The 24,178-nt window shown below is 44.6% G+C and overlaps 1 protein-coding gene across 2 annotated transcripts in view; it reads left to right on the forward strand.

Annotated features, from left to right (window-relative positions):
* ATP8A2 (ATPase phospholipid transporting 8A2) overlaps nt 1–24,178 on the forward strand; it is a 494,649-nt gene that overhangs the window by 359,706 nt on the left and 110,765 nt on the right. For both annotated transcript variants that reach the window (XM_069467429.1, XM_069467431.1), the window contains 3 exons: nt 10,056–10,117; nt 10,653–10,709; nt 12,148–12,255. In XM_069467429.1, coding sequence (XP_069323530.1) covers nt 10,056–10,117; nt 10,653–10,709; nt 12,148–12,255 — 227 coding nt within the window. The remainder of the gene's footprint in view (nt 1–10,055; nt 10,118–10,652; nt 10,710–12,147; nt 12,256–24,178) is intronic.

Here is a 24,178-nt window from a genome sequence, read left to right on the forward strand (position 1 = left end):
TGAAGCTACAGCTCATAAATCTAAGTGACTGGTTACTAACCCAGCCATCATATGTTTAAAATATAACCAGGTTTCCAAATTCAAATGCAAATTCTTTTCAGTTTTGGTTTGCTTGAAACGCAGTAATGAACTTCTGCCGTGAAGGCTGGACTTGAGCAGTTGCTTTTCTGTGTAATGAAATGTATGAGGAGTTCTGCCTCCTGCATCCTGCAACACAGAATTGGGCTGGAAGGGCCGTTGTTTTCATTCAGTTAAATGTTTCATATGTTTCGATGTCTCTTTTGGTAAACTCTGTGTTACGTGCATTTTAAACAGTTTGGTGCAATGTTGTAAGAAGTGTGAGGCAGAGTCCTCGATTGCACCCTGGGAGGATGTTGAATCGAGGCATCTTTGCTAGGGAATCTCAGGGGCTCCGCCCAGGAAAGATTTACTTCTCACCCATGTCGCTGTCCAGTGGATGAGTGAATCTTTCATGGGTATTGACTATATTTTTCTTATTTTCCATATTCTCGATGCTCTGGCATATGGGGCCTTGATTCTAGAAGACTGCCCCCCCCGCCCCCCGCCCCCCGCCAGGGCTAGCTAACTCCTAAAGACAGCAAAGGACGCCCTGCGTGTGCACCTTTGATACACAGCAGCGGAGCCAGAGCCCCCACCCCCAGCCACATCCTTCACTGCACTCCCACCCACACACCAAGCCAGCGTTCCCCCTGCCCTTTGTCACACCAGAGGCCTGGACACTGGGGACCCACCCCCGTAGCCCAGAGCCCGCCAGAGTTACTCAGATTATCCATTCCTAAATTTGCTCAGCGTACCTTCCCTGCCTCACCCACGCCTTCCTGCGAGACCCCCGTGCAGGCTCTGGGCTGCACTCTGCCCGCTCCCTCTGCCTCCTGGCCCACCCTGGCACCTCCCCGTGTGGCCCTGCATGGCATGCCATGCCTCCTGTTTCTAGGGTCTTACAGACCTTAATCCTCTTCCATCATGACAGTCCTGTCCATGTCTGCCTGTCTTACCATACCTGACTAAAACACGCCCCGGTCTGTTTCAACACAGTGGGGCTCCGTTACGCACCCTCAGCCTCAACTCTGGGAGGGGAGAGAGATCGTTCGCCCTTAGCCATGTCTGGCAGGAAAGGATCCATCATCTGCTCACATCTGATTGGCAAGGACTGGTCTCAGGGCCCACCTGGTGCAGGGGGCCGGGGAATGTCACTTAGGCCTGCACCCAGAAATAAGAAACATGTTGTGGCCTTGCCGGGTGACTGTTTTGGCATTGGCAATCAGGTTTACTTTGCATCATTTTTACTTCCTTTTCCAAATCTAAACAAAAGCAAAAAAACAGAAAAATTGAAATTTGAGTTTCATGTCCTTAGCTTTATCCAGCAGAAATAGCAACAGCAAGGAGAAAATCCAGCAAAAGGTTTATATAACCAGGAACTTGACCCAGCAGTGCTGGTTACAAATGTAATTATAATCACTAACACTTGTATAAACCCTACCCTGCATAAAGCACCCTCCAGTATCTTATGCCACCCTTTACAGAGAAAGGAAAAAATAATTTTTCTCTCCATGAATTCGTAATGTTGAAAGCCAAAAGAATAGTTTCAATTACAGTACAGGCATGAGCAGGTAAGGGTCTCTAGGTTTATTTGTAAATTAATTATCTGAAACTCGGACTGCATCTTCCCGCTTGCTAGGAATCCGGTCGTGGCTGGTGGGTGTGCGCCTCCTCTGAGCCCTGGAGCCTCACAGGCCCCGGAGAGAGAGCTGGCTCAGGAAGAGCTCTGGAATCCAGGCTGCTGTGTTGCAATAGCGCTGCTGGAAGTTCTTGACGTGAAGCGGGGGAGGGAAAGCAAGAGGAGCTGGCATCTGCTCTCCAACCGGAAGCTCTTGGCCAGCACCTCGATGTCAAGGGAATGGCGCCACCTCCGCCTGGACTGTGCCCGCTGAGTCCTGCGGGAGGGACAGGCCTGCGGTGCTCAACCCGGGTGTCCCACTGGCTCTCACCCTGTTTCCTGCAAACACAGACCTTCACCCCATCTGTCTTCAGGGTCCTGAAGCCCTGCCTTTTCTGACCATGCAGCACTATGCGACATAACTTCGTCTTCAGATTTTGCCTTCTGTCAGAGCCATTTCTGAATACATTTTGCGGTTTAGCTGGGTGATGATGTAATGTTTCTAATGAGCATTTAATTGAAATGGCATCTTAATAAAATGGCATCACCCTAGCCCTTTGGAATATTCTGAAATAAGTTCCTTGATCAGTCCATCTGTTTAGAAAAGGAGACATACTTTTCTTACAAATTGTGGCTTTTCCCACAAGTATTTTCAGAGAGGTTTTTGCATGCCACATTTTTGGGCTGTTACTACTAATGTGCAGGGCCCCTGTGGTTTTGTCCCAGTTGTTCACAATGGTCTGTTTTAGTGACTATGTTTCCAGACCTCATTTGGCTAATCCTACATTATGTCAGTCCCTGGACCCAACCAGAGTTTGCAGATAATATTAAGTCTGGGAGAACAGGCTGGCCTGCTGCCGTGGGGCAGTGGATCCTGAAGCTATAACACTGTATTGTTTCTAAGACTGTGTGCTGGCTATCTGGGACAGGGTTGCTCTTTCTCTCATTTTATGACGCTTTTTATGTACGTTAGTACATGAAATAATAAGCGTGATATTAGGTTATACATCACATGCAGTCACAGACTGTTGTAAACGCGACCCAGTGTTTCGTCAAACCCAGCAGGTGGGGAATTTGTCCCCCTCTTTTTGTTTACCCTGTGGAAGTTGTTCCCTAGGGTTTGGGGACAGGTAATGTCCTCCTCTCTCAGCTCAGGCCTCACCCCAAGGCGGGTCTGATCCTGGATTTGGAGAAGGCTAACTGATCTCGCGGTTCAGGTAAATTCGGCTGTTCTGATGCAGCGGGCAGGCTGATCCAAGAGCCTTTGTGCGCTAATGATGGGTTTCTGGTAGGAAGTGCAGGCTCCACGCTGGCTCAGGTAGGAAAACAAAGGTTTGGTGAGGTCACATTTCTCCGCATGCACTCTGGATGGATTTCCTTTATAGGAACCTGTGAGAGCCTCGCCTGGTTTGACCCCCGCTGACCTCACCGTCTGGCAGGCATCCCTGTGGCCCCACCCGTCCCTCCTCAGTACACCGTTCTGCCCTGGATCCTTCTCCGTGCCCACTGTAGGCTGATCTCCTTTTTGCCTGAAATACCCTTTTCCCTCTCGGCTGCCCCCACCCCCACCCCCAAATATCCACCCATGCACCCCCATGCTGCTTTCTCTGAAATAATGTCCTACCGTGGTTTACGCAGGTAGCGGATAAATACTGTTCTGAAGGCTGGTTTGGGGAACTCAACTATTTACATGGGCTTTGGGGAGCTTTTTTCCCCCCTTTCAAAAAATTTACTTGAAATTTTAAGTATCTAACTACAGTAAAGACAGCTAAATGACAGGGAAGATGTTTTTCTGAAAGGAGTGGTAGGATCATAGCAGTGCTGTTAGATGAAGCAGAGTGGGAAGGAGTATTTTGTCACCAGCATGCTTCGGGATACACTTGACATCGAAGTGGGCTTTTCCAGCCGTGAGCTATCAGCAAGCTGGAGCTTGTCAACGTGTTCCTCCACAGACGCCTTCATAGGACCTCTGTTCTATCCTCCGGGAGCAGCTTATTGGCAGATTTTAACAAGGCATGATGCCCACAGGTGTTTGCCTCTAACACTGCTGAAATACAACCATCTAGTCCACGGGGACTGTCCCCACAGGGTGTACAGGGTGGTGACTGTGACTTGTTTAGAGGATGCTATCTTTTCAGGGGCTCTGGCCAGTCCCAGAATCTCATCTTGGTTTGAGAGTTTTTCCTCTAAGGGAATAAATTATTTCCAAATGGCATTAGCTTTGACTGGGGAAGGAGATACTCCTCCCTAAGCTGAAAACTAATGCAATGTTGTAACCCCTCCCAAATGATGAACTGAAATAATATTAGGTTTGTCTTGTCTTCTTGAAAGTTTAATGCTCAAATTACCTGAAGTGTAAACATTTTATTAAATGCTAGTAGCGTTCACTTTCATGACAAGTTAGAAATTAATGCATTGTGAACCTTTAGAAGCTGCAGTTGGGAATGTCCTTTAGTTTGTCTGTTTCTTCGGTTCATGCCAAATTGCCAGCTCTGTGTTCAGTAGTCTTATGGGTCCCTCTTCGTGCATGTGCTCTGTTCGAAGTTAACATTCAGTCCCAGAGTGATCAAAAAGTTCATGCCCTCATAAGGGCCAAACAGCTCTCTGAACTGCGTCACCTGGTGCTAAAGCCTCACCTGTTTCTCTCTCCTGATCTGGTGGATGATTGTGTCACGCCCCACTCACCTCCTGGCCTGACTAGGGAGAGCAGAGTGGGTCCTCCCTAGTATTCCAGCTCCTCCTCTTCCTTTCCTCTAAGCCAGGGATTCTCGGCCGTGGTTGATTTTGGCCCCAGAGGATGTTTGGCAACGTCTTGCAGGTATTTTTGGTTGTCACAACTAGGGTGGATGCTCCTGAAATCTAACGGGTAGAGTCCAGGGACTCTGCCAAACAGCCTAGAATTCACAGGGCAGCTCCCACAGCAAAGAAGTGTCTGGCCCAGAATGTCGGTAGTGCGGAGGCTGAAAGCTGGGCTAATGAAATGCCCCCACAATAAAGGTCAGGTCTCGGGGGCTTCCCGTTGCTCCCCTGAATTCTTCACTGTGTGTATTTCCCTTTGAGGTACATAGTTCTGTCACATGAATCTAATTTTATGTCCACCTCAGTTTTCTTCTAGAAATTTCCTTCCCATCAGGTGTTGGTGTTTTAAATGAGTACTTCTCGGTCTAATTACTTTTCCCCTTAAAGTTGTCTCCTTTCGTTTTGGGGGTTCTTTTTCTAACTCAGTTAATGAAAACAAGCTCTTATTTTCACAATTTACAGTTTCTTACTAATCATGGGATCTTGGACCTGTTATTTGACTTCTCTTTGCTGTAGCAGTTTCCTCATCTGAAATATGTGGATGATAATACTATTTCATAAGGTTGTTACATTATTAAAGGAGCTAATACATGCAAAGTGCTTAGAACTGTGCCTGCCATGTGGTAAGTGCTTCAGTAAGGTATATATTTTCAACACAGGTTTTCTTAAAATGTCTAACAATTTCCTGTTTCTGTGTATATCTGTAAAATACGAAATACATTCTAAGCCCTCCAAATTAGACAACTGCTTTGCATGTCTGATATCTTATAGTCCATGAATCAACCAACATTGGAAATTTTGGTATGAAAAGGAAATTTAAAAAGTTGTCAAAACCGTAACTGCAAACTTTGATTTCCAGCTTAGTCTCCCAACCCTTGTAACTCTCCCATCTGATCGAAGTTTTCTCTAGGCTCCCTGAGAGCTTAATGCCGGTGCAGCATCAGGGGACAGAGGTCATTGCTCTTCCCGACTGACATGGCCGCTCTGCACTGACCAGCGTGGAGCGCGAGGTTGGGACCAGGAAATTCCTCCTGAGCTGAGTCGAGGAGGGGCAGGATCTGAGACTCTCAGGTTCCTTCTGCCAACTCTGTGGGGCTGATCGAGCAGCTAAGAACAGAGACCATTGCCTCTTACCATTACCTGTCGGAAAGGAGCCTTAGAGATAATTCAGTCGTCATCATCTGCGTCTGATATAAAACCTCCGTTTTATGGATGAGGAATGGAGCCTCAGAACAAGAACCTCTAGAAAACTAAAGGCAGGGCTGGAACAGGAGAGCAGGGCTGCAATGGAGTCTTCTAAGTCTCATTACTGGGATTTTCTCCAGTAACCCACCTCCTTCCCTCTACCTCATCTTTCTGGTTATCCTTTTATTTCTCTTGTTTTGTTCCTATCTGTTCTTCCTGTCACGAGCTTGATCACTTGGTGCTGAGTTTTCCTGTGCTCCCTTTTAATCAGTGTCCGCACCCACACGAGCAGCACCAGTGCTCTCCACTCAGGAGAAAGGCACCGCTGTCTATCCAGTGCTCAGGCCAGAGACCACGACATCGCCCTGGAATCCTCACTTTCTTCCCTGCCCACCATCCAATCACAAGCAAACCCTATCGTTTCTACCCTCAAAATATCTCCAATTTCTATTGCTTCTTACCACCTCCATGCAGCCTCTCCCGCTGGCCCTGCCTTGTCCGGTGGAACCTTCTGTGAGGAGGGAGCTGCCCTGCGTCTGTGCTGTCCCGTACGGCAGCCTCTGGCCACTGTGGCTATGGAGTATTTGAAATGACTGTGGAACTGAATTTTCATTACAGTTTTATTGAGCCATTTATATTCCACACGATTTATCCATTTAAAGCGTACAATTCATACTCACAGAATTGTACAACGATCACCAAATCAATTACAGAAAATTTTCTTGACCCCCAAAAGAAACCCTATACCCACTGATAGTCATTCCCCATTTCTAGTGACCACTGATCTGCATTCTCTCTACAGATGTACCTGTTCTGGGCATTTCATACCAATAGAATGGTGCAATACGTGGCCTTCTGTGTCTGGTTCCTTTCACTTGGCACACGGTTTTCAGGAGTCATCCATGTTGTAGCGTGTGTCAATACTTCATTCCTTTCTTATGGCCTAGTAATATTCTACTGTATGGATATACCACGTTTTATTTATCAATTCACAGTTGATGGACATTTAGGTCATGAATAGGCTATTATGGATAGTGCTGCTGGAACATTCATGTGTGAGTTTTTCTGTATTTCATTCATATGTTTTCATTTCTGTATGTACCTAGGAGTAGAATTGCTGGGTCATATGAGAACTATGCATAACCTTTTTTTTTTTTTTTGGAGAAAGGGTCTCACTGTGTTGCCCAGGCTGGAGTACAGTGCTGTTCACAGGCATGATCATAGGTCACTGCAGCCTCAAGCTCCCGGGCTCAAGCCATCTTCCCATTTCAGCCTCTCGAGTAGCTGGGACTACAGGCGCATGCCTCTGAGCCCAGCTACACATAACATTTTCAAGAACTGCCTCCAAAGTGTCTGCACCATTTTGCTTTCCTACCAGTAGTGTACGAGGGCTTTAATTTCTCCATGTCCTCACACACTCTGGTAATTATTTGTCTTATTAGAGCCTCCTGAGTGGGTGCTAAGCAATATGTCATGGTGGTTTAATTTTGTGTTTCCGTCATGGCCAATGATGTTGAACTTCTCTCCATACACTTGGCCATTTGTATATCTTCCTTGCAAAAATGTCTATTCAGATTCTTTACCTATTTAAAAATTTTTTTTTGTCTTTTTACTGTTGAGTTGTGAGAGTTCTTTATGTATTCTGGGTACAAGTTCCTCATCAGATATATAATTTGCAGATATTTTCTCCACTCTTCAGATTGTCTTTTTACCTTCTTGGTGGTGCCTTTTGAAGCACAAAGTTGTTAATTTCGATGAAGTCCAATTCATCTCCTTTTTTCTTTTGTCAGTGTACTTTCAATGTCGTATCTAAGAAACTATTACCAAATCCAAGGCTATAAAGATTTACTGCTGTGTTTTATCCCAAGAGCTTTTAAAGTTTTGGTTCTACGATCCATTTTTTATTGTGGTAAAATATAATAAGCTTTGCCATTTTAAACATACGATTCAGAGTCATTAATCATATTCAGAAAGTTGTGCAACCATCACCACTACCTATTTCCAAAAATTTCTCATCACCCCACACTGAAACTCTGTACTCATTAAGCACTAACTCCTCATTCTCCTCTTCCTCCCCAGCCTGTGGTAGAAACTGAATTTCTTTATTGTATTTTATTTTCCCTTAATTAACTGTAAACAATTAATTCAGCCAGTGGCTACCCAGTTGGACTGCACAGTTCTAACCTCACCAGTATCACCTTCCTACACAGACGGCTGCAGTCATTTCCAAGATGTCTTTGCATTTACTATTATTGCATTTATGGTCATCCATGAGCTATTCTCCAGTAAAAGCTGGACTGTTTCTTTAAGAACATAACCCATACCAGGTCACTGCCAGCTCAGAATTCTCCAGTGGTTACCTATCACAATTAACAAAGAAATCCAAACGCTTCTCCATGGGCTGTGATCATTGGCCCCTCTGATGTCTGCGTTCTCTTTCCTCCTCCCAGTGCCTGCAGCTGCACTGGTCTCAGCTGATCTCACACTGGTCTTTGAGCCCTTCCAGTGCTGCCTGTATCCAGACTCTGGGCGATTTCTCTTCTCTGCCTGAGACACTCACTCTTTAGATAGTCATGTAACTCTCTCATACCATTCAAAAGTGCTCAGATGTCACCTACTCAAAAGGATTTTTCCAGAACTCCCTATCTTAAATAGCAACCCCTGTCTCTGTATTCTATTACTGTACTTTATATTTCCTCATAGCACTTATTACACCAATGTTTTATTGTATGTCTGTTTGTTTATGAGTTTATGTTCTGTGTCCCTCACCATAATGCAAGCTCCATGAAGACAGGGCCCTTCTCTCCCTAGTTCCCATAAAAGTACTTGGGCATAAAGTAGATTAAGTAAATATTTGTTGAGAACTTAAAAGAATAATGTTGTTCTCTTCAAGGCTATAATCTATGTTAGAAATCAAATAAATGGTCTTCTGTCTAAATCCCAGTGTTTCTGTCCTGGCTTGTGCCTTTAAAAGTGTTGCCCTTGTTATGCAAACAATCTGAGGGCCAGTTGCTGAAAAGGGAAGCCCGTAGTTTTGAGTAGCTATTAATATTTGCTAGTGCCATCATCAGTTTGTTGCCTTCTTGAGGTTAATTTAGCTTCTCCCCTACTTTTACTTTCCCCTCCTTCCTTTTCAGAGAAGTCCTGCCAAAGCTCTGGTCTCTCCTTATCACCTTTCCCCTCGGCTTCGAGCTCGCCCCTTTTTAAGTCAGTGGCCACATTCTCTCTCTGTTCTCCTGGGGTGACTCTCACCTTGCCCAGCAGCAAGCACTGGCTTCAGGGCTGTACCTGATGCAGCCCACGGTGTCACTTTGCTGGTTAATCTTCCCTTCACCTGTCTAGAGTTCAGGACAAAGCGTGTGCCCAGGAGCTGGATCTAGGGACTCACGATTATCCAATTCCACCATGACTTATGCTGCTTTAGGAAAAGCAACAGATTGTGGTTCTTTAATAAGAGTGAGATTCTTCAGCAAACAGATGGGTAAATCATCGAGCACAAATATGTAACAGCTACTGGGTTGGAAATTTAACACTAAAATCCCTATCTACCCAGCCCGTGGGCCACAGATCTGTATTTGAGTATTAAAACGAATAAAAGGAGGTTGTCACTGTCATCCAAAGAAACTGTTCTTGATCTTAAAATAGGCTTTGACCCCTCAGGATAAAAACCAGACTTCTCTGAGCAGGACTGACATGAATTGGATAATTCTATTAACATTCTGCCTTAGTGATTGTTATATGCAGTTTAATACCCATCTTTGAAAAGGAAAAAAAAAAAAAAGATATGAAAACTGAAGCTTCAAAATCCTAGTTGTATTTTCTAACCATCACTCATTGGATGTTTGTATTTCCCGGTTTATAGACTCCAGAAGTTCATGTAGTTGCAAATGAGAACAAGAATAGTGAATATCCCCCAAATTTTTTTCGAAGTTCAGTCATTATGAATTGATTTTGTGTTCATGTAGTTATTGTCTTTCATTGGCCCATAATTCTAATTTATCAAAAATTAAAGATGAATAGTAAATGAACACTTGAAAACGGTATTATATAATGCTAGCACTTAATAAAGAGAGATTAGTGTATTGTTATTCCTTTCCTTTTTAAAAATGGATAAAGAGATTTTAATCTTTATAAAAATGTAAATTTCAATGCAGATCAAATGGCTGTTTGGTTTTTGGAAGCTTGATTTTATTTGTTTGCTTCATTTGGAGAAAATATAAGATGAAAAAAATTCAGAGTTAGAGAAGTAGGCATCAGAATCACAGATGATGGAATTTTGAAATGCCCTTATGTTTTGATAGATGTTTCTAAAGTTCCATTTTTAATGTTCTGAATAAAATAGATGGCCATGCCCCGCTTCTTGAAAGTTAATAGTAACTTATTTGTTTTGCAGATACTCCGCTGGCCAGTGGTCAGGCCACCGACTATTTATTTGTTGGAAATATTGTTTACACAGTAAGTTTATCTGTTTATTGAGCCATTCTTAAATGTGTGTTATACTTCTCTATACCTTTTATGTAAGGCCTTCCTCGTTAGTATTATTTATTTCAAATCTTCAAACTATATTTTATAGATTCCTTGAAGGTCGAATGGTTGTGAAATGCCTACTGTAGTGTTTGTGAAGGTTTTGCAGAGCCCGTTTCTAGACAGGTGACAGGCAGACTTCCCGGTGCTTCAAATGACCATAGCGCATCTGCCCTTAAAAGAAAACACTCAGGAAGGTGATTTCTCCCAAATCATCCAAGCTAAGAAAAGGGCAAAGCTGTTATTTGTGAGAAGACCATCACTAGAATGAGAGTTTTTCTGGAAGTAAATCTGCCTGTGTGTTCCCTAAAAATAACCCCTAGAGAGTTAGCTACGCGTGTGGCCCTTTGAAAGTGTCTCTTCCTTGGAGGAACCAGCTCTGGAGCGGAGGAGTGGGATTTCTCATGGAAAATGAAAATAGCTCACTGAGAATAATGTTTTTCCAAACTCTTCTTTCTTTCCACAGTATGTTGTCGTTACTGTGTGTCTGAAAGCTGGTTTGGAGACTACGGCTTGGACTAAAGTAAGTTTTCTCTAGAATTGTTTCTCTATCCAGTATAGGTATTTTTTATGCTAAGATTTTTTTAAAGCCTTGGGGAAACAATAAGCAACATCTAGCTATCTTATTTTAAATTTTGCATATAAAAATTGTGGTTTGATCTTTATCAGGGCAAATTTGCGATCCAAAGTTTCTTGGTGATTCATTGGCTCAGCACCTAATTACAGCTCTAAGCTATTAACAATCATCTCATTTCAAATGTATATATGCCCTTTGTGAGAAAAAACCAAAAGCCATGCATACACACATATGTATACACATGCATATGGGAAGTACAGAAGGACAAAAAAATATTTAATTTCCATGATTTTACCACCAAGAGATAATTATTAACCCTGCTCTGTAACCTTCCAGACTTTGTTCCGTGTCTGCATGTGTGTGTATTTTTTAATATGATGATACATTATAGAACATAGAGCTTTGTAATCTTCTTGTACTTAAAAATATATCAGGCACATGTTCTATGCCTTAGAATGTAATTAGACAAAAATCATTGCTCATGATTTAAGAGTATTAAGTTGTATAGATGTTCCATCATTTATTTCATTGTCTCTTATTTTAGACATTTTGGCTATTTCCAACATTGGAGGATTATGATTAATGCTTCGTGTTTGTCTCCCTCAGAATGTCATGACCTGGCTGATGTTTAAATATTGTGCTAAGGAAAATGGGGCTGGGGGTGGGAGGTCAGTGTGCAACTGGGACTCCCTCAAGAGACAGAGGCGGTTAATCCAGGGCAGAAGTGAGGGTGACTTAGGCTGGGATGTTAGAGGAAGAGGTACTGAGAAGTGGCCAGAGTCTGGATGTATTTTTGTTTTGTGAAAAGCTAAAAGAACTTGCAGATTGATTAGATTGCAGGGTGTGGAAGAAAGGAAGAAGTCAGGGATCATCATACTGAGAGGACAAAGGAGAAAAAAATAGCAACTCAGTAGATGATTAGAGGGGCATTGTTAAGATGTAATATCCATTCCAGATTAAAAAAAAAAAAACTTTGCAAAATGAACAGAACAACCAAAGTCTCAAAATGATAAATAAAAACATTTTGTTCATTTTGTCTGTTCAGCCGCTCTCTTACCGGGTTAATGAGCCCTTGTTCTGTGCAGCCCCAGGTTGGAGCAAATACTTGCCATGAGCTGAGAGGTGCCGGCTGTCACTGTAGGATGGATCTTGGAGGAAAGTCAGCTGTGACAGCAAAAGCGTGTTCTTCTTGAGGGTAGTTTGAGGCCACTAATTACTTGAAATCATTGTTAAAAATTCTGAGACAAAGGGATTAGAAAAATTGAACTCCCCAATCTTTCCATAAGGACAGGTAGCTTGGGTGCGCGGGCTCTGCAGTGGTGGAGCTCTGGTGAGTCTGCCCAGCGCTGCGAGGCCCCGTCTGAGTGTGTGTTTCCCTCTGCAGTTCAGCCACCTGGCGGTCTGGGGAAGCATGCTGATCTGGCTGGTGTTCTTTGGCATCTACTCAACCATCTGGCCCACGATTCCCATTGCTCCAGATATGAAAGGACAGGTCAGTACTACTAATTGTCAGAGTGCCCAGTGTGTCTTGTGATAAGTGTTTTCCATGTGTGGGTGAGCGGCTTTCTGCATCTTACAACAACCATGAGGAGAGGCTGGTGTTACCTGCTTCCATCAGAATTTATCAGGAGATAAACCAGATCGAAGCATCTCAAAGAGGTTGTCCAGTCCACAGAAGTGGTGTTTGAAAATTGTTTAAAGTTTTGTTTAGAGACAGGGTCTCACGATGTTGCCCAAGTTGATCTTGAACTCCTGGGCTGGAGCGATCTTCCTGGCCCGACCTCCCAAAGTGCTGGGCTTACAGCATGAGCCACCATGCCGGCCTGAAATTTTAAATGTTGTGGAAAATTGTCAACTTAAATCCTCTGACTTACCCAGCATGTCCACATTTCCATAACAAATTGCTGGTGTATACAGTTTGTGGCCCTCTGGAAACTGGAGCTGTTTTGGTCATTTGTATTCCAGTGATTATGTTGATTACAGTTTCTATGTTACACTCTGATTAGCTGATAGTTGGTCACCTGTGAAAGATAAATCTAACAATTCGATTAACCAGATCATTGATGAGCCAGAATCTCTCGTGATTCATCTCTTTGAACTGCAGAGGCTGAGATTGGAAGGCCTTTATATTTGTTTGAATATTTTTTTATATTTCCTTTTCTTTTATATTATTTTTATCCAGTGTTTGAGATTGAGCCATCAACAGTGATAAATTGGGTCGTAGAATCCCACAGTATCAGGTGTGCGGAAGGAGCTTGGTAATCTGTGGTCCAAACTGCCTCGATTTGCCAGAGAAGCTGTACAGGCCCAGGTGTCCGGGCCCACCCCACAGACCCCACCGTGAGCTCGCCCACAGCCAGCTGCCCAGGCCCTGTGCTCAGGGGCCTCTGTGCTCCCGGCGGAGTTGTTCCTCTGCACAGAGTGGAAAGCCATGGTGCACAGAGCCAGTCTTCCCACTTCTATCTGTTCTCTGGGCTCCCAGTACTCCAGGTTTCCTTCCCAAACAGCCAAAATCCACAGCCCAGGCCCACCTGGCCCTACTCCCAGATGCAGGCCAGTGTGTGCACCCCTGGGCCCAAGGAGCAGCTGTTCGCAAGGGCCGTGCACTGAGATTGACGGTGGTGCTGGTATGTCCACCACGTTCACAAGAGGGTGTTTGTGCTGGGGACAGAACCAGGGGTGAGAAGGGGAGAACCATGTGTCAGGCTTCCACTGGTGGTCCCACCTCGGGAATACATATTTTAGGGGCAGGCTTGTTCATGGTACACCTGGCTGCTTTGTCTGCCTCACTTTGTAGAAATGAACAAAAGCTCCCAGGTCCACCCAAGTCCAGCAGTTGTTCCAGGTGAGATGATCCAGGTGATGTTGCCTGCCTTTTCACCTGGTCAGCAGCCAGCTGACACCCCAGGGTGTGCGGGGCCTGTGACGAGGGCAGGTGCTGAGCAGGATGGTCCCGTCCTGCAGGAGCAGGCTTGCGTGTGCTCTAAGGCATCTTTGCTGTCTGTAAGGGAAGAGGACAAACACATAACGTGGTGGTTTCCAGTTCTTTCCCAAATCCAGGCAATAGAGGAAATGAGAGGGTGTTGAATGAACCCAGAAGATTGTCGTGTAGCCAAATGAGCATTTCCCAACAGAGATACTTTGTGCATTTAAAGAAATCAATTTTATTATAAAGCAATGCAATAGTCCCACAAAACAAATCAAGACAAGTATCCCCTGCCTGACAATCATTTGGTAAGGCATTGGTGCCTAGGGTAACTGCTTCATGTTCTCTTCCTCCTGGTTAAGGGTGGATCTGCTCTGATGAATATCCCATTTGGGGGCTTTTATGGCACAGGGCAATCCGTGGGGCTGCAGCTGATTGCCGTGCACAGTTTTCTAAATTAGGGGAGAATGACAGCTGGCAGGATGGGGTCAGCTGGTGTGTGACTGGCAGGCAAAGCCCATTCCTGTAGAAGCCCCTCCAGTGCCTAGACAGAGAGCTGCTGCTCACCGTCTGTGCACTGTGCTTCAGTGACTCTAACTCAGTGACTCTGAATCAGGCCCGTCGCCGACTGGCCCCCATGGGGCGGTTGACTTTTGAACTGCCAAGGGACTGAGCTGATCACGCAGCCGGTAACATGCCAGCGTGTTTGCTATACAAGCCGCGTAAGCCTGCAGGTCTGTGTGGTTCCAAGGCTCAGCTTAATGGTAAAATTTACATATTTGGAAACTCTTCCAGTAGAAACTTTAGTGAGCTGTTTCTACTGTCGAAGAGCAAAGAAATGATACCATTAAACTACATTTCATTTTTTTGTATGAAAGCATTTTTTTTTTCACTCAAACCATGTCATTTTAACCTTTTTGTTGGTTGGTGCGTTTCCACAATGCAAATAATGTTGTTATGAAGTAGAACAGAGCTGGGTGAGACTGAGGTTTTCGTTAGGTACTGAGTAAGAGGGTTAGTGCAGTTTCTTGTGGCCAGATTTCTGAATGGGTGATCTGCTGACTGAGTTTAAAGAGCTGTTTGTCATCTATAGTCTTCTTCTGGGCGCGGAGCTCTGAGTGGGAAAAGGGCATCAGGAAACCACGTGTAATTCAGTGTCACAGCCAACGTTAGTACTGAATCACCTGCTGTCTGCTACGCTCTTTTTTTTTTTTTCCGAGACACTCCACTCTGTCACCCTGGCTAGAGTGTAGCGGAAACATCATAACTCACAGCAACCTCAAACTCCTGAGCTCAAGTGATCCTCCTGCCTCGGCCTCGCAGAGTGCTAGGATTATAGGCATGAGCCACCTCGCCCGGCCCACTGTCTATTTTGACTCGATAGTTTGTTCATTCTTTGAAGTATTAAAAAACATTTTTTAACACTTTTGAAGAATCACTTTAGTGGACAGTGGCTAAAAAAATCTCGGAAAGGCTTTCTGTTGACCCAGAAGGAACCGTGTGCTGGCACGAGGAGGAGGAGGAGGAACTGGGTTCAGGTGCGTCAGTGAAAGGAATCGGCTCTTCGGGGAACTGTTGATGAAAATGCGCCGGAGCCATGTTTCTCCCTTGGGTTCTTGGCTGGTGAACGCTTAAGAGTGGAGAGCATTCTAGGAAAATACTGCTTTTTACAAATGACCATTTTAGCAATGTTTTAGTGATTTTTATAAACCAGTTTTTTGAGTTCACTAAACAGTAGGTTTTTGGCAAATGAGCATAATTCTTTGAAGCTTTCCAATTAAGCCAGAGAGAGATTTGACACACAAAACATTCTGTCTATTCATAACATCTCCAACCATTGAAAAGATGTATTGTTTCTGCTGGGGTTTCCTAAACTGATTTGATTAAATATTTCTTTGTCTTATCCATTATATTTGGAGTTTTTCTCACGCAGGTTTTCCCTCAAGGGCAGGGGAAAGGAAGGGCTGTAGAATTAAAGACTTGTTCTCTACTGTCAAAGAGTCTTTATCTTCCCTAAGGCACCTCACAGTTTGGTATGTGAAACCCAACCAGACAGCAAGCCAGGAAGTCCCAGTGGAAGTTTTTGAATCAAAGAAAGTCATCTGCATACTTCCGCTCCTGAAAATGCACAGCATTTGTGGGATTTTTAGGGGCATCCTGCTTTTCCATCTTTCTTTTCCCACACTTAGCTCTATGGTAAATGAAAAACCTGGGTCGTGTCTGTCCTGGTTAATGCCGAAGTCCTCAGCGACAGAGAATACGTGATGACGTTTTTCCATGGAGGACCATGTGTTTTTCTTTCCCGCAGGGAGCATAGCCACGAGGTGTAAGGTTCTGCAGAGTGGGTCCCCAAAGCAAATGCTTGAAGGTGGAAAATGACAGGGTTCCCTTAGTTCACCGCCTTCCCTAAAGTTGCTTGTTGAAGTAGAGCTTGGAAATAGAAAAGTGAGGAAAACTTGATCTAAAACCAGATCCAGAAATGTGCTTATATTTTCTTCATGGGGTTCCCAAGGCTTTTGGCTTCAGGAGTGTCTGAGGCGAGGCCCTCTTACCTGACCACTATTCAAAAGTCAGGAGACCTGGGTTCGTGGCCCAGCTGGTTATGCAACCTTTGGCAAATCACTTTGCCTCCGTTAATGTCCTAATCAGCAAAGTCGGAATACTATCACCCACCCTAATTAGCTCAGAGGACTGTGGTGAAGATATAATATTTAATACAGTAACCTGTGGGAAATCTAAAACATGCATGTTCTTCTTTTGCCTAGAGTGATGAATTGTTTTTGAACACTCATAAATAGAAATATTGCTGTGATTTAAACTTCTAATTCTTTTGGCCAAAGAAGTTAACATTTTATAGGTTCTAGTTGAGATGTTTCCCAGCGAGGACCATTGGCCACCTGCATCTGAATCATCTGGGTTGTTTGTTAAAATGACAACTCCCCCCCAAAAAAAAAATATGTTCAGTCCGTCTCTCTCTGTCACTCACTTACACACACACACACACACACACACGTACACACAGAATCAGAACCTCTGGGTTCTGAATTTTCATAAATCTCCAGGCAATTCTCCCCTTTAAAGTTTAAGAACAGCTGCTCTAACACACCTAAAATACTGCTCCACCGCAGTGTTTGAGCTCGTGCTGGGTGTCACGGGAGAAGTGGGTGCGCTGAAGGTACCGATAGCCGACGGATCGCACACGTGCAGGTTACGTAAGATGTGGCCGGGTGGGCCGGTGACGGCCTTGAGGCAGCAGCTTTCTAAACAGGGACTTACACCAAAAGACGTTACATCGCTCACCATGGAAAAATGCTCCTCACAGACTTTGGTGATTTTCCTTTAAAGTTCTTTTCATTGCTAGTAAAAGCAGGGGGAAACCCTTTCACTTCAAAGCTTACAAACTGCTAACTCTGCCTGCAGGGCCAAGCTCCCGGCTCCAGCCAGTTTCTGGCATGGAACAGACTTTTTTTTTATCCTAAATACAGGAATGGGTGTACTTTTGAGTTTTATGGACACACTTGTATATGCACAATGCAATCCCAGTGGACTAAAAGTAAACAGGGGAAGGAATGGTTCTGTCATCATTGAATCAAAGCAATTAATTCCTCATCTTCCCTGATTATCCCCTCTGGACTTCACAGCCAGTGGATCTCAGGCCTAGGTACGTGCCACATGAAATACGAAACAGTGATGTTTGTTTCACGTTGCTTGTGCTCTAGGAGGTAAGCCGAGAAGTGGGGGTGACGTCATGGAGGTGGCCGTCTTTGCTCAGCTGTGGCTGCAGATGTCTGTAGGGTAGGGCTTGTGGGTAGGAGTCCTCCTGAGGGCCAGGAGAGGACTTGTCCTCAGGGTAAGGTCTCTGGTGTGGCTGGTGGTCCCCAGCATCCGCCCTCTTTCACCCCTTCCCGAGGGTGCCCAGCTTGTATTCGCGTGTGTGCTGTGACTTGCGCAAGAGGCCCAGCACCTCTGGGGAGTGATTTCCACCCCTAACTGCGGTGGACAGCTTGATCCCATCCCCCATGGTATAGTGAATGGCTCAGAAATCCTAAAGGAGACACAAGGATACATTTGATGGGGATTTCTGGGAGAGCAGCGCGTTTGCTCCTAAAAGAAATGCATCAAAGAGAGAGACGGCTCCTCATCTGAGTGGTGCGTTTGCTACTGTGGTGCTGGAGCGCTTCAGCCACAGGGGGAAAACCATCCTCGGGTGCTGTGGCTGGCATGGGAGAGACCAGAAAGACAAAAAGGCAAATAAAAACAACTCTCTTTTTCATTATTTTATTATTTTTAATTGACAAGTAAAAAAAAAAAACAAAAGCGCAAAAATCTCTCATGCAGTTGTTGAGACACCAAATGAAGCCAGCCCTGCCGCCCCCAGGCCGCCCCGCCGGCGGCACCTCCTGTGTGTGTGTGTGTGTGTGTGTGTGTGTATGTGTGTGTGCAGCTCCTGCAGGGGGTGTCCCCTCCCCCAGGGTGGGCGTTGGGTGTTTTCCCTGCCTTCACCCATACATGGTCAGCAGAGGAAATAGGTGATTTTTAAAAATGAACTTAAGACTTTAGCATAGCATATTTTACTGTTTTGCTCTACGCAAAGTTACAGATTGATTTAAGGAGTTGGCAAAGAATTACTTTGACATTGCAGGTATTAGTTTGTATAGACAGTAATGTCCCAGAAAGCATCTAATGTGCATCGCTGAAGCTTACTGGGACCCCCTATTACAGGACGATGTTGAACAGACTCGGTGCTGTTGTCCTCAAGCGTTGTGTTTCGGAAGCCTGGGCCCCGGCAGCCCCGTGAGGAAGAAAGGCCCGTCTGCAGGGACTTGCCTTTCAATGGGGAATGTCATCCTGGCAGCTTCTTTGTACGGTTTTCTTGAGTATTGAAGTTGGCCAAATTATTTGTTGAAGTCCAGTTTCAAATCTGGCTACACCTGCGCATTTTGTGGAACGGGAAGACTAACGAGAAGTAACACGCTGTGTTTCTGGATGACATTTTCATCTGAATAAACAGCAATATGAGCAAAGCCAGGGGGGCGTGACTTCCTGGTTTCTCCTGTCCCCGTGGCCCTTGTCACCCACATCCCGGAGTCCCCTCTCGTGTGTGTTCACCTCTCTGAAGGTGCCTCACACCAATCCCCGTCCAAGGCAGTCGCTAGAACCAAAAAAATAAATAAATAAGACTATAACCAAAAATAAACCTCTTCATTGATAATGAAAAGAAAAATCGGAGACACTCATTTGGCCGGCGTCTAGGTGTATTTTCACAGCCTGTAAATATCTGGGCTGTAAAATCAGAAAACTGAGGCATCCATGGAACGAGAGTTACGTCAGAAAACGGCTTCTGTAGTTGTTCCATATAATGCCAAGCTGTTTTGTTTTCCTTCTCCTGGTTGACAAACAAAGAAAAAGTATATTTTTTGAAAATTGGAAGCTCCTGGAAGTGGTGTCAGATCCCTTCTTCTGCCATCCCTTTATCCCAACGGCTTCCTCGCAAGGCCGGCGGGATCCGCGGAATCCGCCCGGATTACAGTGACCCGATCAGATTTCTTTCCTATTCCGTGCAAATCATAACTGTGAAAGGAGGATTTGAACCAAATTAACCTAACACCTGAGACATTTATGAAGTTAAGTCTATTGTTCATAATATCCATACCCGTGTTATTTCTGAGCTCCAGTTTGTCGAGTTTAGGAGGGAGATAATATCTATCTTTGGATTTAATGGGGAAATTAAAGAAAAGAAGGCAGCAAATAACAGGTGGTGTTATTGAACAATTGTTAATACTATGTGTCAGACTAAACTTGCCCATGTACATATGCACATGCAGTGTCATGCATGACGAACTGAGCATCAGCTCATTCAGTAATCTGCTGCCACATGAGGACACTGAGGCTGGGAGAGAAAGGGCCAGTCCCTGGGTCAGGTGGGGCGTGGTGCAGCCAGGCTTCCTCTGGAGTCTGTCGACCCAGGCTGAGTCTCTCGCGTTCTCACGGTGGAAAGCACCCAGGGTGATGATGAACTGGGTATCTTAAGAAAATGTTGGTCAATTCTTAAAATTTTGCTTTTATTAAATTTTACCTGAAATGACTTACCTGAAACGTAATGGAATTTTAAAAATACACATGTGGAGTTAGAAGGCATAAACAGACTTTGCAATTGAGCCACAATCTTCTCTACAGTAAAGCAAGTTTCAAACGGTATTTTTTTTATGTACATTATGAAAAACCCTAATTTTTTTTTTCAATCTCTGCTCTCCCTTCCCCCATACATAATTCTCTCCATTGTGGCGATTTATTTTATTTCGGCCTCTGGTTTCAAGGATGCTGTGTGTTAATTAGAGGCCAGGCGGCTTTGATTGTGAGTTATTTTTTTCTTCAGAGGTTTTGTTGTGGTGTTGGCATTTGTCATTCATTCTGATGTTAATTTTTTAAATATCTGTCAGCAAATTACAGTGCACATTACATGCTGATTTTGTTTGTTTGTAATATTTATGCTCAGCGGTCACAGAGCGGGTTTGATGTGGTTTTGAACTTTTCCTTTCTCGAGACATGTGGAAGTGTGTATGCCGGCCGCTCTTGTTAGGATTCTGTGCAGGAGTTTCCTTCCCAACATCTGCAGAGGGAGGTGGCCGTGCCTGATGGCTGGAGACTGTCATCACCGCAGCGACCCCACCCAGAGATGGGGCTGGAGGGGGCTCTTCAGGCTTGCTCTGTTTAAATGGTAGAGAGGTGCTGGAGAAAGGCCACCAAATCAAGTTATGCAAGAAAACATGACCAGGGAGTTGGACCAGAGAAGAGAGGAAAGAGAAGTAGGCATGCTGTTAAGCCTGGACCACGATTTTTCTGTTTTTCGCAAATAATGATACAAAGCTATTGTCGACCGTATCTAAGAGGACAAAAATAGTGAACAGACTTAAAGCAGGTGAGATTGTCAGTTACTGTTGTTTCCGTTGGCAGTGTAAAGTACTGATGTATCTGTGGAGTGAATCACGGGCTTTTTGAACCTGGATGAACCTGCTCTCATAAGCATTTGTCATTCCTTTGGCTAAAGACAAGAAGGGAGAGATCTAGGCTGCTTATGTCCGTGCTCATAGGTGCACTTCGATTCACAATTTTTCTTTAATGGTTGCACCCTGACGAAGGGTAGAAACTGAAAGGAGGGCAGAGTTAAATGCACAGGTACTTTCGAGCGTGCTCGGAAGGCAAACCCTACCCGGTTTGCTCAGCAGCAGTGAACGCATCTCCTGTGCAGGATGCAGTGGCGTCTTGTCATCTTCCGCCTGCCCTGAATCCATTTCCCCGTCTTCTGGTCCTAGTCCCAATCCCTTGCCCTCTTTCAGAACATGCATGCAGTTGGCACTGGTTCTACCACTGCACCACTTCTGGGGTCTGCATCTCGGCCCAAGACTAGTCAACTAAGTCTTCCACCTCCTTGACCATGGTGATTAATTCAGCAATGGACGTGGTTCCCTACACCGGACCCCCACTTAGAGACAGTTCAGGGATTTTTTTATTGAAACTAATGGGGAGAGGGAGCTTTTTTTGTTGCTGGGTTTGTTATATGAGGGCGATGCCAATTGGGAGCTACCAGGAGCCACTGCGGAGAAGGCCTGGCTGAGGATGAATTGAGCACAGAGGGAACTGAGAGCTGACAGCATTGACCGTGCCCCTGGATCCAGCTCTGCCTGAAGCTGGCACCATCTCTGAACTGTTAGGTACCCATAAACCAACATATTCCTGTTTTTGCATACGACAAATCAAATTGGGTTTCTGTTGCTTCTGGAAAGAATCCTAAATAATGAAGAAATTAATAACTCAAGTTGCAAATAAAAAAGGTAAAATTTTCTGGGTCAAGTAAAGATAGAGAGAACTCTCCTATCCCTTCTGGAAAATTGACAGTTGTCATTATGTAGCAGAAAAGCAGCTGGTTAACTTTTCCTACTGTGAATCCACCAAGTTGGAGTAGGAAGGAGCTTTGCCTACTTTTTGTAGCCTTCAATATATCCTTCCCCCAGTTTCCCCACCTAAGAAAAAGAGGACAGGCTTGGGTAGAAGCTAATTGTTTGAAATGGAGATGGAAGGAAATAGGAGCTTTTCTAAGAGAGGCCTCTTTCTCTTGGCAGCCGGCAGTTCAGATGGCTGAAACTCAAAAAGTCCTGAGCAGGGCTGTCCAATAGAAATACAATGGGAGACGTGTGTATAATTTTAAATTTTCTAATAACCCCATTAAAAAAGCAAAAATAAATTAGTTTTATTAATGTATTTTATTTAGCTCAACATTTCCAAAATATCATCACTTTAAAATGTGATCAACATAAAGAGAAATTGTTAATGAGATAGTTTGTGTTCATTCTTCTTTTTGTCCTGAGCCTCTGACATCTGGTGGGTGGGGTACACCCTCGGCACATCTCAAGGCAGACTGGACATGTTGATGTTTCAGGGGCTCCAGGGCTGCGTCTGGCCCGGATCTGCTGCACTGGACAATGCAGCTCTTGATCAACAGAGATTTGGAAACTCAGATTCACTCCCCAGAGCTAAATTTAGCGCAGGCAGGATCAAGAGGTAGGAAACGCAGCCTCAGCCCAGATCCTCCGGGTTCTCCCACACACCCAGGGCGTGCCCGGCCTCACTTCTATTTTAATCACTTGCTGTAAAAAGGGTCTTGGCTCTCTCACAGGACTTTCCCTAAAAATAAGATCTGGGGGAGACGACTGAACTGTTAATCTGTGGGCTTACTGATCCCTCTAAGTGGAGTTTATAAACCAAGATTTATAAAGCATGGATCTGACTTCGAGTAGTTTTTCCAAAATGTTGGCTAATATCGCATCATCTTCTCCCAAATATTAGAAGGACGAGGTCAGGACCTGGGACTTTGGCCAGGTTGATGTCTTGCTGGTCAAAAAGAATCTATGCCACTGAATGCATTAAGTCTGTTTCCTCTGAGTGGTTAGTTTATTAAGTACGTGACAATTTCTATGGAGGATAATTATTTAATCCCTAAGATTGTGTGAAACCCTCACCCTTTTGTCCTGCTTGAGTTCCAGACCCCTCCCCCATTATCATGATGAATCCAAGCTCCGTCATTTTTACCTCCTAAATATCTCTCAAATATATTTCCTTCCATCCAGTTCTTGTCCCATCCACTTAGTTTTGCTGCCTGGATCATGGAAGTAGCCTCATAACTAGTTCTTAGCATCCAGTCTGTGTGGATCCATCCCTCCATGGAATCGAGAGTGGCCTTTCAAAACACAAATCTGAGTCTGGCTGTTCCCTGGCCTCCTGTTGCCCTCAAGGATAAAGCTCAGCATCCTTTACCTGGTGCCTAAGGTCCTCGAGGCCCCTTGTTCCTGTGATAGCTCCCTCCCTGACCCAACTCTGACTTTCTGGTGTGAAGAGCTGTGAGGCTTACACCTCCTCTTCTCCTTGCTGAGTGCCTGGTCTCTGCCTTCTACTCAATCAGTGTCTCCGCGGTTACCAGATCTCAGATGCCTCGTGGCGTCAGGAGGGAAGCCTTTCCCAGCATCCCGGACCTACGTGCTCCTGTTGTGTGTCCTCTTAACACAACTTGCCTCTCCTTTATTGTTCTGTCCACAACTAAAAATCTACGTATACGTATGAGATATCACCTCACACCCATTAGGATGGCGAAGGAGGGTAGGGAGGAAGGAAGGGAGGGAGGGAGGAGGGAGGGAGGATATAGTTGGTGAGGATGTGGAGAACTTGGAACCTTAGTGCACTGTTGGTGGGAATGTAAGATGGTGCAGCCACTGTGGAAAACGGTATGGAGATTTCTCAAAAAGTTAAAAATAGAACTACTGTATGATCCAGCAATTCCACTGCTGGGTATATATTCACAAGGATTGAAAACAGGGTCTCTAAAAGATATTTGTACACCCGTATTTATAGCAGCATTATTCACAATAGCCGAAAGGTGGAAGCAATAAAAATGTCCATTAACAGATGTATGGATAAACAAAATATTATATATGTGCACACAATGGAATATTGTTCAACTTTAAAAAAGAAGGAAATCCTGTCACTGTGGTACAACATGGTTGAAAATTGAGAGCATTATGCTAAGTGAAATAAGCCAGACATAAAAAGGCAAATACTGTATAATTCCACTTATGTGTTATATCTAAAATAGTCAAACTCACAAACACAGAAAGTAAAATGGTGGTTTGCAGGGGCTGGTGAGAGGGGGAAATGAGGAGTTGTTGAATGGATGTAGAATTTCAGTTTTGCAAGATGAAAAAGTTCTAGAGATCTGTTGCACAACAGTGTGAACATAGTTAACACTGCTGAACTTACACTTACAAAAGGCCAAGCTAAAGCTGGGGGTGGCGGTGTCGCCTGGCAGGGAGCATTCCTGAGCCCAGGCTGCAGTGCCCTGCGCTCCTGCTTGTGAACAGCCACTGCACTCCAGCCATGGCAACACAGCGAGACCCCCGTCTCTTAAAACGATGACTAAGATGTTTATGTTTTTTACCAC

This window comes from Eulemur rufifrons, chromosome 4, assembly GCF_041146395.1.
Source record: "Eulemur rufifrons isolate Redbay chromosome 4, OSU_ERuf_1, whole genome shotgun sequence".
Classification (NCBI taxonomy): Eukaryota; Metazoa; Chordata; class Mammalia; order Primates; family Lemuridae; genus Eulemur; species Eulemur rufifrons.